A 12,217-nucleotide genomic window follows, 5' to 3' on the forward strand; every position below is an offset into this window, starting at 1 on the left:
ACGGTTCTGACATTAGACTGAAGTCCGGTCGTATTAAGATCTGATCAGTGTATCACCAGAGTATTTCACTGTGAGCTGATGTGGATTCTGTGGTTTATCTGCAGGGATGTCCTCAGTAAGAACGGCCATCTGTTCCTGGAGGATGTGCGGCAAAACTGTTTGCATGTTCTGACTGACATGAAAGAATCTGCCCACGCTTATTTATTAAACCCTGTGCACAAGGAACTCAAGGTAAGTTTGTTTACAAGAGATATAAAGACTTTTTTTTTCTTGTTTTCAACAAATCCCATGAAAAGACCCAAACCAGCAATGACCAAGGAACTAGTGCAATGTGTGTATCCAAAGCCTGATGCATCCTACTCCTTTGAGTGTCATTTAATAGAAACTACACAGTCCATCTGTTATATGTAACTACTGGGGGTTTTCTTAAAGGAAAATATCAAGAAAAAAATCTTCAGTAGAAACCATTTTTGGCATTTTATAGAAGCCTTATCATTTAACTGCAACAAACAAAAAGTTTCAATGTAATCAGGAAGTCAGACTCGATCAACAGTCTAGACATATTTTTCCTCACTCTTATCTCAAACATGACCACTGCTTTCTTCTGTGGGAGTCATGTACACCAAGTATTTATATGGCCTTTTTCAAAATAAAGGTTACAAATTTCTTCACAATAAAGGCATTTGGCATGGATTATTATTATTATATAAACACAGAAATTTGAGTTGTATTATACAAATATAGATCCTCACAGGTTTAATACTCAGGATGTTCCACTGAAATTATTATACTAACCCAGGTTTTTTTATTTGACATGTAAACAATGCTATGTTTACTGCAAACTCTGTGCTACTCTGTGGAGTGAACTGTCTAATGCCTTGTGTTTCTACCTCAGCCAGAGTACCTCAAGCTGGGAACCAGCGAATGGCTGAACAAGCCCCTGTTTGAGAAGCTGCTGAGGCGCATTCAAGATCAGATCGAAAACCTTCAGGGGTCAAAAGAATCCTGTCACCAGGTAAGAAAGCACCAAAGAGCAAATTGTTTTCATTCATTTCCATCCAGTGTGACAGTCAGTGGACTCCTAAAACTTGATTGAGTTCCATAATCCATTAAAACGATCAGCAAGTCTGCGATATTTTAGTCAGATTTTCACACTGCATGGTAATACAGATTATGAGGTCACTGATCTGAAAAGTCTGAGTTGCACAATCACGTTTCAAGAGTCTGTAAAGTGGTTTTCATATTGTACAATTAATGGAGACCAATGGCTGAAAATACATTCAAAACTCTAAAACGCTGAAGTGTGGTTTCTGATTTGATGATTGGATTCATTTCAGGAGCTGATCGGCCAGTTTCATCAGGACGTGACAGTGGAATATGTGAAGAGGCTCCTGAAAGGAGACGTCAAGCTGAAGGACAAGGAACGGCAGGAGAAGGCCTACATGACCGTGACAGACAACGCAGAGCGTTTGCACAATTTATTCGTCAAAATGGTGAGACTTCATCGTATTCATTGTATTGATGTGGTCACAGGAGCACAGGAACATCTGATACTGAGACTGCTAGTTTTTGGTTTAAGCATCAAATATAGGAAATAATGTCACAGGATTAAACAATAAAATACAAAATGCCAAAAACTACTTGACTATCCATGTCGAGTGGAAACAGGAGAGAGAATCAGGCTTGGAGAGAGCTGAGAAGCCAGAATAAGGCCAAGGGCTCAAGGTCCTTGTTGGAAGAACATAAAACAATATTTTGTAACTCCAAAATTAAAATGTATCAGCAAGGTTTTCAGGGGAATAGATAATGCAGATGTATCAATAATACAAAAGCTTCAGTGAAGTGACGACAGAGAGTGACTTATAAGTGATACCAGGGAAAATCCACAGTAAAAACTCTCAAACCACTCAAGATAAAATCCTCCCTGACTGACGAAACTGCTCCGTTCCCACAGGGTTCAAAGGAGGACTGGTTGAAGGAAATCCTGACCAAGATTGCAGAAGTGCTGAAACTCCAAGACCTCCCTGCCATACAGATGCAAGTGGCATCACTGGGAAGTTCCTTTCCTGACCTGAGGTAACATTTTCACTCTGCGTTTTCAATCTGTAACACAGCACAAACAGAAATATATATATATTTATACAAAGCAGCATTCTTCACATGCATGTGCAGTGGTCTGCAGTGCAACAGGCTTTAACAGGCCAGAATAGCATCATGATGTGAGTAGTTTACATGACAGCAGGGTGAGGATAAACAAACCCACTTTTCAGAGAGAGCTGAAACGCAGCAGGAAATGAGAAGGGGCCAAAACGTCTCATGTGTTCAGATGTTTCCGGTCCCAAGATGATATTATGAGCTACAACTCTGGAGCTGCCAAGAAAGAGTGTCCCTGTTATCAGTGCCAGTTACAGCAGCCAGCTAAACACTGCACATAAAAAGAAATAGTCTTGAAACAGAGGAACACCTGGTGGAGCTTTTGTGTGGCGTGTCTGAGAATAAACTGTCTGTTGAGGTCGAGTTGTTTTGAAATGTTTACAGTGACACAGTAATCCGTCTTGGCTGAAGTCCTAGTCTCTGTTCTTTGAGTCTCAGTTGTAACACATGCAAACACTTTGGTTTGAATGCTTTTCTGCCTTCTTGCCAAGAGTTCAGTGATAAAAGTACGGCTCATATCTTTACACTGATATGAGAGTGTGTACAGCACTTCTTAAGCTCACTGGATATTGTAAAACACAAACCATCCTTTTCACGTTTCTGTTTGTGTACAGATTAGACAAATCAAATATAGTATGTTCATTACTTAGCTTTAGAAGTTTTGTTTTGACTTTGTTTCCTTTAAACAGAGGCAGGCTAGCTGTTTCCCCCTGTTTCCAGTCTCTATGCTAAGCTAAGCTAACAATCTGTGTAGTGTATTTCCCCAAATGTCAACCGTCTATTAAATAATTGTAGAGAAGAACAGAAAAGTTATGCTTTATCCAACATAATTGACTGTATCGTTATAGGAATCCTGTACTAATTAACTTAATGCTGCTCAGGACGAGAATGTTGATTTTAAAGTTTTCCTTCTTTTCCTTCCCCGACAGTGAGAGACACGTTTCGGCTCTTCTCAAGCTCAAGACAAACTTCTCCAGAGCCGACAGGAAAACCGTCAAAGCGACTCTGTCGGACACGCTGAGAGAAACCGCCGCCGTTGGCGCTCGGCCGTTTTTCTCCAAAGTGCAGGTTAAATGAGCCGCACGGTTGGATGACGCTCTCATCCAGTTCTCCTCATCTCAGTCGTCTTAATGCCGGCTGAGAGTTGGGTTGTACAGTGTAATGTCTGTGTTTGGCAGATTTATGTTACGTCTAACATAAATATAATGTACTATAAGCTTGGATCAAGTGTTGTAGCTACTGTATAAATGTATAAGCTACAGTTCAACTTAGTGCCGGTTAATATGGTCCTTTTCACTGCAAGAAAAATCTGGTTTGGCGTGAGTCCGTGTTTGTTTTTGTGTTTTAGGAAAAAAAAGGACAGGGTCAGTAATTGCAAGTGTATTCCTCTAATAGTGTATATTTTTTTAATATCAAATCAATGTTAAAATTTGTTATGTATTATGTATTTTTTGCCATGTGTGTACAATAAGGGAGACAACAAGCTTTATATTTTTACATGTTTTTTCATCTGATGTACAGAATGTGAATGTAAATTAAATTTATAAATAAATTTGGTGAAACCTCAAGTATGTTTAGACAGTGATTTTCAATACAGCTGTTGTGTGTTTAAATCTCCATCTCTTAGCTACAGTGGTGCTTGGAGCTAATATATGCTGACTAGCAGAACTAGCTGAAGCTAATGGGATTGTCTTTAGCTTTTCAGGTCTTTGGTCATAAACCAAAATTGCAGACGTATTACAATTTTGGGCTAATGATGGTACGACATGAAAATCAATTGGGATTCATGCTCAGGGGAACTTGAATGTTTGTACCAAACGTGCAATCTATTGAACAGTTGTTGAGACATTTCACTCAAAACCACAAATGTTAACTTCACTGTGGTGCTAGAGGAAAAGTCAGCGGTGCAGGATTCATCCTCTGGGAATCATGAATGTCCCTGAAAAGTGATGTGCCAGTCAACCGAGTAGATGTTGAGATACTTCACAGGGTAAGGGGAGGGGTGAGGGACACGTTTGACCCGCTGGTGCCAGTAAAGGAAAAACTGGTGGACTGGATTCATGTCGCAAGAGCAGCCAAAAACAACAAGAAGCTTTTTCATGAGCGATTTCCACAGGCACAGGTCAGAGGTCAGGGCCTGTAAAGACTCCAGTTCTTCATCACTGTCCTGCTGCATCAGGAGAGTCTTAAAACCACTGATCTGAAGTTCCTCCTTTCCCACTTAACTCACACACATAACAAGCAGTGAAATCAGCCTTGAACAATTCTGGGAAATAATTATTCCCGTGAGGGAGCAGAGCCTGTACACACCGAGCCGAGGTGTTTCAAGTATTTTAAAGTGAACTGTGGCTATTGGCATTCCCGATGTTACGGGAAGGATGTAAGTAGAGGGAGTTACTGCAAGCGCCTGCCGGTGTGTAATTTCTTTCCTGAAAGTCTGTCTGTGTTTGTATATTGGTGTAAGAGGAAGGATGTGCTCGGGAAGACAGAGGCCACAGCTACAAGTTCCTCTTTGGAGAGCGTGCGGGAGTGAGAGTCATTAAAGCCACTAATGATAAGCTACTCATAATATCGGGCTGGCCTGTTGACGGGAAGCCGCACGCTGGAAATCGATGGTGCTCTCCTGCTGTGAACAGGACCGCTGCCAAAGTGTGTCTGAATCACTGCATGGAAGTCATCAGGCTGGTATATTCATTATTTATTGAAACATTTTGACTTCACTGTCAGTTTTTAGTAATGCGTGTGGATGAAATGAAACTATTCTTTCTTGCAGCGTTGTGACTCTGAATGAATCTAATGTCTTTCCACCACATTAGTCCAGACTGAAATATCCCTGCAGCTTTTAGATAAATCGCTGTGACATTTTGTTCAGACGTTCATGATCCCCAGAGGTTGAATCCTACTCTCTTTTAGTGATCCTCTGACTTTTCCTCCAGCACCTCCATGAGGTTGGGATTTGTTGTTTTGGCTAAAATGTTTTGACAATTATTGGATGACTTTTCCTCTTCTGCCACGATGAGATTAACTTTCTTTTTTGTTTTGAAAAAAATGTAGATAAAGATCGTCTTTGCCTAATTTATGCAGAAAGATATTAATCTATTAGGAAGCGGTTCACAGTGTCTTATAGCTTGTGACCCTTTAGAATAAATTGTATTTTATTGATGTGAGTTCTCATCACAGGTGGTTTTAGTGTGTCATCAGTTGTGAGCAGCTTAATTTAAAGATTCTTTCAGGTCTGAAAATGGTAAAAACATCCAGATTTTTCACAAGATAGAAACATCTTTACTTAACACTGTAACAAAAATATGAACTCCATCTCCTTTAATCACCTCAGATTTTTTTTTTTATGGTCCCAAACTCCAGATCAGCAACCACTGTTCTGGGATCTGTTTTGTGAAACGCTCCTTAAAACGATGTGGACCATTACTCATCAAGTCCCATTTTAGTTAGATGATGTGAGGCTCCATCTAGTGGTGTTTACTGGTGGCACAAAGAATACGCAGCCAAAAACGTATATTTGTAGTAAATAATACAGAATTTTATTCATGAAACTGTTGACAGAGTAAGACAGGTACATTTTCACAGCCCTTCTCCTCACAGGTTAACGAATACAGACAGAACTCAAACCAATAAACCAGCACAGTTCACCTCATACAAAAGGTACACTATGTATTCAAACGTAAACACAGATCTTCACCTGATTTTGAAGCAGATATCTGCTCAGAATTTCAAAAGAATTACAGTACTATAGTAAATTATACAGTACGTCTTATTAAAAAAAATCAAGTTTTAAAAGAACAGCTCAAGTGTAATTCAGAAGAGTTTCCTAAGAATTGTTTTTTTTTTAACAGTAAAATTAGATTTTAATGACTGATTGAAGCCTAATGAATTCTTGTCAGTTGTGTAAATACAAAAATTGTACATTCATATAAATAAATAATTAAAACATAATAAATAATATTATATAATAATATGAGAACATGGTCATTCTTCATGTTGAAGCTCTATATGAAACAGTACCTTCAATTTTTGTAGCTACAGTAAATGAACTCAAGTAACGTATCAAAAGAAGAAACGTAACAAAACAAATAAGTTAAATTAACTCAATCTCTTTTAAATAATTTGTTCTTGTTTGCTCTTTTCACTACTCAGCTCGACAAAAAGACTTTCCTTTTCCAAACCACGAAACACTGAAGTTCAGCTGAATCATCACTTATGACCTTTTCCACAAAATCTAATTTTACTGTAAACGGTGTTCAAACATTCAGAAACGTCATGTAAATTTTCCCTCAACCAAGATCCACCTAAAGATAAAAAAAAAAACTTAAACATGTAAACAACTTTAACAACTTCTATATACCTAAAAAGTATATTTAGTTTTTTTCATTCAGCTTCTTCTGGCCTGTAACTTAGTACAGTTGCATTTCTGTGCATAACAAAGCGAGAATGAATGAGGAAGAAATTGTGATTATGCAAAATCTCAAATACAGTATATGATGATTTCTATTTACATAAAAAAAAAAAAAAAAGAGGAAATTTTGGCAAACAAGATCAAAAACCATGTTTACCTTTCCTGAAACGACAGCAACACTTGAAACAAAATCAGTGATACTCTCATAGATAGGCAACTGTGTGCACAATCTTAATCTCTCATGCGTCAAAGCGCATAAAACCTCCTGTGACTTTTCTGCTTCTCTTTCTCTACATCCGTCTTAAGATCAGATCTGAGAAGTGAAATCAGTAACGAAGTTCTGACGCGACTGATCTGATCAGAAAAGTTCATGAAAAGAATCTCGTGAACATTTTTCAACCATCAGCTCTGTCCTCTTTTGCTTGTTTCAGTTGATCCTCTGCGGAGCGCATCAGTCATCACCAGAAGCCAAGTCAGTTAAAACAGCAGCACCAGGATCTGGTACGACTGGGCTGACGGTCAGGATCAAGTCCGGGTTGAAGGTCAGGAGGGAGGGCGTACAGCACCTCGTTGACCTTCCGTTTAGAAAGACCCTTCCATCGCAGCACGGTGGGCAGGAGCTCCATATCCTCCCTGCTGGTGAGGACAAAAGAAAGGTAAGTTACTGAGATGCAGTTCCTCTAATGACCACTGGATGGCGACTTTAAGATAACCCAACAGGAAATACAAGTCAACCGGAAAAAAGAAAATCACATTGACATTTGACAATCTAAATGACTTTAATCCTAACCAAACAACATAACTGTACTCAAGAGATCAACTCAAAATGCTTCCTCAGAAACTTAACGTCACATAAGCTAAAACAGGATTTCTCTACAATCTGTGATTCGGTGGTTTTTGCATGTAAATGGAGCCAAAGCAACACTGGAGAAATTGGACACTGGTGTGTAAAAGAAGCGTGTGTCATGAGAATAGTTTACCTCATGGTGAGACAGTGATTCTGCATGGTTGCACATTCCATCTTCAGTGTGTCGACGCTGTTGCACTCCAATATTTCTGTGATTTTCAGCAGCGTGAAGTTCCGCTGTTGGACACCAGGAGCCTGACACAACACATCACAACACATACAGGTCAGTTCATTTCTAATGGGTAAATGTCATTTACAGTGCGTGAGAACAAGCAGTTTCTCGTCAGTAAGTAATCTCACCAGGTCTGACATGATGCTGTGAAGAAGCTCAGCATCTTCAATGACCGTTTGTCCAACATTAGGACTCCAGTGCTTCTTCAGTTTTCTCTGGCTGCTTCGGACAAGATTTTTGATGTAAATACGAACGATGAGTTTGTAAGCCTCGTCCATCACTCTCTGAGAGACACAAATATATAATACACTTTTATTACACAGTTATTTACAGATTACATTTAGCACATTTGACAGCAGTGGTTTATCCTCACCTTTTGTTCATCCAAGCCGTACTGCAGCTTGGGGAAATTGTTCTGTACAGCAGCACACAGGAGAAACTGCTTGTTATTCGATTTGAAATACTTTTTCAGGTGGCTCTGCGGGACAGAAACAGAGGGATATGTACATGTAACGTACCGCTCTCCCGTTTAGGAAATTAAGAAAACTGTATATTTGTGATTAAGTTGAACAGCTACCTCTGCGATGTCGGTTACAATGTCCTTCAGAAGATAAAAAGTAGAGGCCTCCATGTTTTCAAGCAGTCCCACCATCTCATTCAGAAGGGAAGGTTTGATCCCTGCGCCCTCAGTCTGGACGTACTGCCTGAGGGGAAATAAAACTTATAAACCTTGTTTGCAGATAAAATGTGCAAAGAAACAATAACGAATTTGAATTGAAGTGAATTAATAATTGTCCAAAAGACAAAAATGCCCAAATACTCACTTGAGTTCTTTACAGGTTGTCAAAGTCCTGAGGAAATATATTGTTTCTGGTTTGTCCATTTTTGCTTTTTTCCCCAGAGCCTTAGTCTGCTCAGTGACGTACCTTCAAAACCAAAGAGAATATGCAGAGTAAGTAATGAAACATGCTGAGTTTAATTGGTGATATTTATGTTGATTTCATTACAAGGGCAAAATAAATGGTATTTTTTTAATATAGAGTCTGGTGTGGGAATCTGTGTCAATAAATATTGTATTCCTGAGGTAAAAACAGACGCTCACCTCTTCAGAAACATCAGCAGCTCTTGGAAACAAACCTCCTTCACGCCATCAGGCAGTTCTGAAGAGATCTTCTTCGTTTCATTGTGCATGGCATTAATGCACTTAAATAGAGACAAACAAAGAAGGGCAGATACCCGGTTACTAAAATAATCTATCATAACAGGACAGCAAACAAAAAATCTTCTCCATGTTCAATCGCTTAACTTCTGGTGTTCCAAGTACCTGAATAATGTCCACGTAGAGTCCAACGTAAGTTTCCTCACAATCACATTGATCTTGGGCCATCTCATTCTGCAGGATGATCTTCAGGGACTCTCTGACAGATTTCTGTGGACAAAATAATAATAAATACAAAATAAGCTGCCTTTCTGACTTGACACTGGAAGCCTCGAGGAAACTGCTAACTTCACAAAAGAAAGAAACATCAACACCAAGATAAAGGAAACAATAAACACGTATGTCTTTTACTTCGACCTTGCACTCTCTCTTGCATGCATTTCCTCATGACGCATGAAGCAATCCTAACACCGGAAGAGTTTGATTTCTTACCTGCACATTCTCAAGCAGCTTGTCCTTTGCTTTTGCGTCCCATTCCTTGAAGAGCAGGACATCGACTTTTCCAATGGGATCAATTTCTTGAAGGTCAGGATGACCGAGCAGCTCTTTACTGGGAAAGTACCACAAATACAAACACCATCAGCAGCGTGTCTCACATCTCTATCTAATATTCTACTGTTCAGAAATACTGAATACATAATTAGCTTAGCTAGCTTTCTTGTTTTAAGTATTTGTGGTAAACTAAAGATTTTCTGAAAAACTCTAAACACTTTTGATTTCCAGTGTTGTTGGACATCTTATAAACCAGTTCTGAGAAGACGTTACATGAGACGATTGATGCTACCCTGTGAACCTACAGCTAACAGATGATTAGCACAAACACTGGAAGCAGCTCTGGCTCTGTTCAAAGGAAACAAATCTACTTAAGAGCACCTCTGTTGTTTAATCCAAACAAAGTTTAAAAAGTGTAAAAACAACACTTTTGTTTTTTTTAATGGATCAAACAAATAAGATATGAGTTAAAGGGGCTGGTAGGTAGATTTTTTATTAGTCAGGGTTGAGTTAAACAAAGCTGGGCTAGCAGTTTCCCCCTCTTTTCAGTCTTTATGCTAAGCTATGCTAACAGTTGCTGGTGGGAGCTTAATATTTATTGTAAAGACAACTGAGTGATATCAGTCTTCTTATATGAGGTGAATAAGAGTATTTAGCAAACTGTCAACCCTGAACTATCAGAGTTTGTAGCGCATGAAAACACACTCAATAAAGTTAAGTTGAAGGAGGTTACAGTGGGTGAAAATGCAGGTATAGGTTGACGGATACCTCGGGTAGACACATTGGACCCAATTCATCAGCACAAACGTGTTCTTGGCGGTGGTGGCGTTCTGCAGCAGAATATGCAGGTGCTCAAATGTCTGATGATGGTAGCAATCAATCAGACATCCCATCAACCCCATACGCTCCAACTGGGGACCCAGCCTCACGAGCTCATGCAGCACGGCGTCCTGCACATGCAGCAGGTGCTGGTGAAGGTTCTCGTCCAGATGTGACGGCGGCTTTGGAAGATGCTTGACCACAGATTTCTGTATGAGGCCGATGACGTTCAGGTTCAGGTTGTGCTGTCCAGGCTGAACTGTGCACCAGCAGCCATCCTCAAAGGTGTTGGGGAGGTCCACGCCCAGAAACTCAGCCAGTTCCTGAAGTGTGAACTCCCGCTCCTTATGGGTGTTTGAGGTGTGCTGAGCCACGGCGTTATCTGCCTGGTTATATCCTACGAGAGAGGGAGATTTTAAGATGTTTAGGGCACGTCGGTTTTGCAGACTCAATCTTTATGACTTTTTGTATCGTTCTTGAAATGAGAGAAATATTTTTAAGTCAAGCTTACGTCGTGGCCAGACATGAATCATGAGGACTTTGCTGTCACAGTTCGCTCCTTCAGACGAGAACTTACTGTTTATTCTCTCTGCGTTCCCTTGTGTGTCTCCACCCCCCCCCCCCCCGGTTTGTTTCTGTTTGTGCGTGTTTGTGTGTGTGTCTAGGTGCTGTGGGCGTGGCTTTCTCTACCTGGCCTTGGGGATTTCCCCACACCTGCATTTAATTATTGTATTATCTCAACAGCCACAATACAGATACTCTGGTCTTTTCTCCACTCATTGCCAGAATGTTCTGCAATCTCTGTGGTAACAAGCGCTTGGACAATTTCTTGTACTTTCTAGTATTGATTCTCCTTTGGGAACTCTGCTGCCGAGCTGCCTGCCTCACCCACCACTCTACATTCATCAGCCATCATCTTCATATGGATCTCAGTTCCCTCTCCTACTTCAGGTTCCTGTATCAGCTTCACCGTGCCGCACCCTGCCATGCTGCACCCTGCCATGCAGCACCCTGCCATGCTGCACCCTGCCATGCTGCACCCTGCCACACCACGAACCTTCCTGTCCCAGTTCATTGTTACCTTTTCTCCCTCGCATTTCAACCCACAAAAGCCTCCCTTTGCATTAGTTCGCCAACTCCCACGCCAGCCCCGATTCCCCAAACCTTCCCCTTTGTTTTAAACTCTGTTTTGTTATTAAATCGAATTAATTTTACATTCAGTTTCTGCTGATGGGTCTAAAACTAAAAGTGTTTTTCCTGTCCATACAAAGTGTTATTACTTTGCTGATCCTTTGACTCCTTTACTTCTTGTCAAATAAGGTTTTCCATTCAGTCACATTGAACCAGAATAACAGGTTTTCTGCAGATGTGATGGCTTGAACTAAACAACAAGGAAGGAAAGATTACAACTTGCTTCTTCTTCAAGCACAACAGCACAATATGTTGCTGGGCAACATTTCTGAGAGGAAAAAAAGAGGTGCTGAGCGGGGGAATCCCCCTGCATCCCTGGCATTTACACCAGTTTGATCTGGTCTGAGTTTGGACTCCACTGTCACAATCACAGTTCCTCCACATCATATCTGTTTGTTTTAAACTCTCATCTCTCAACGCGCTTCAGGGTTTTAGAGAAGCGAGACAGAGGTAAAAGACTGTCTGTGCACACACACACCCACACACACACACACCACACACACACACACCCACACACACACACACACACCCACACACACACACACGCACGCACAGTCATGCACACACACACACAGATAAAGAAAATACTATATCTAACCTACATGGACTGATGGTTCAAAAGCTTCATTTCAAGCTGTGTTTTGATAAAGATCTACACACATAAAAACCACAAATCACAGCCACGATAAGAACAGACACTTACCATCTTCCACGTTGTTGTTGTTTTCCTTCATTAAAGGAGTCCTGCTCTCGTTCCTCCGAACCTTGTTTCTTCCTTTGAAAAGGTTCTTCATGTCTTCAGATTTGAAGGTCGAATGCTGTAGTGTATCAGATGTTTACACACTCCCGCTC

At 40.4% G+C, this 12,217-nt stretch overlaps 2 protein-coding genes across 3 annotated transcripts in view; one reads left to right on the forward strand and one right to left on the reverse strand.

Moving 5' to 3' along the window:
• LOC130179894 (tumor necrosis factor alpha-induced protein 2-like) overlaps positions 1-3,722 on the forward strand; it is a 10,514-nt gene extending 6,792 nt beyond the window's left edge. The window contains 5 exon segments of the mRNA XM_056393027.1: positions 105-231; positions 896-1,015; positions 1,338-1,493; positions 1,955-2,076; positions 3,084-3,722. Of these exon segments, the coding sequence (XP_056249002.1) occupies positions 105-231; positions 896-1,015; positions 1,338-1,493; positions 1,955-2,076; positions 3,084-3,231 (673 nt within the window). The 3' untranslated portion in view covers positions 3,232-3,722.
• A 1,836-nt stretch (positions 3,723-5,558) lies between these two features.
• Positions 5,559-12,217, reverse strand: si:dkey-196h17.9 (exocyst complex component 3-like protein 4). Of its 2 annotated transcripts, none has more exons than XM_056392779.1 (11): positions 12,069-12,217; positions 10,124-10,571; positions 9,296-9,413; positions 8,969-9,073; positions 8,747-8,847; positions 8,469-8,570; positions 8,222-8,348; positions 8,018-8,122; positions 7,773-7,928; positions 7,546-7,667; positions 5,559-7,198 (listed from the first exon to the last, which is right to left on the reverse strand). In XM_056392779.1, the coding sequence occupies exons 1-11, from the start codon at positions 12,157-12,159 to the stop codon at positions 7,039-7,041; spliced, it is 1,635 nt and encodes a 544-aa protein (XP_056248754.1). In that variant the 5' UTR covers positions 12,160-12,217; the 3' UTR covers positions 5,559-7,038. The 2 variants fall into 2 exon arrangements, with proteins under 2 accessions (XP_056248754.1, XP_056248753.1); XM_056392778.1 differs by having other exon boundaries at positions 5,559-7,201.

Source organism: Seriola aureovittata, chromosome 13, assembly GCF_021018895.1.
Source record: "Seriola aureovittata isolate HTS-2021-v1 ecotype China chromosome 13, ASM2101889v1, whole genome shotgun sequence".
In the NCBI taxonomy this organism is placed as follows: domain Eukaryota; kingdom Metazoa; phylum Chordata; class Actinopteri; order Carangiformes; family Carangidae; genus Seriola; species Seriola aureovittata.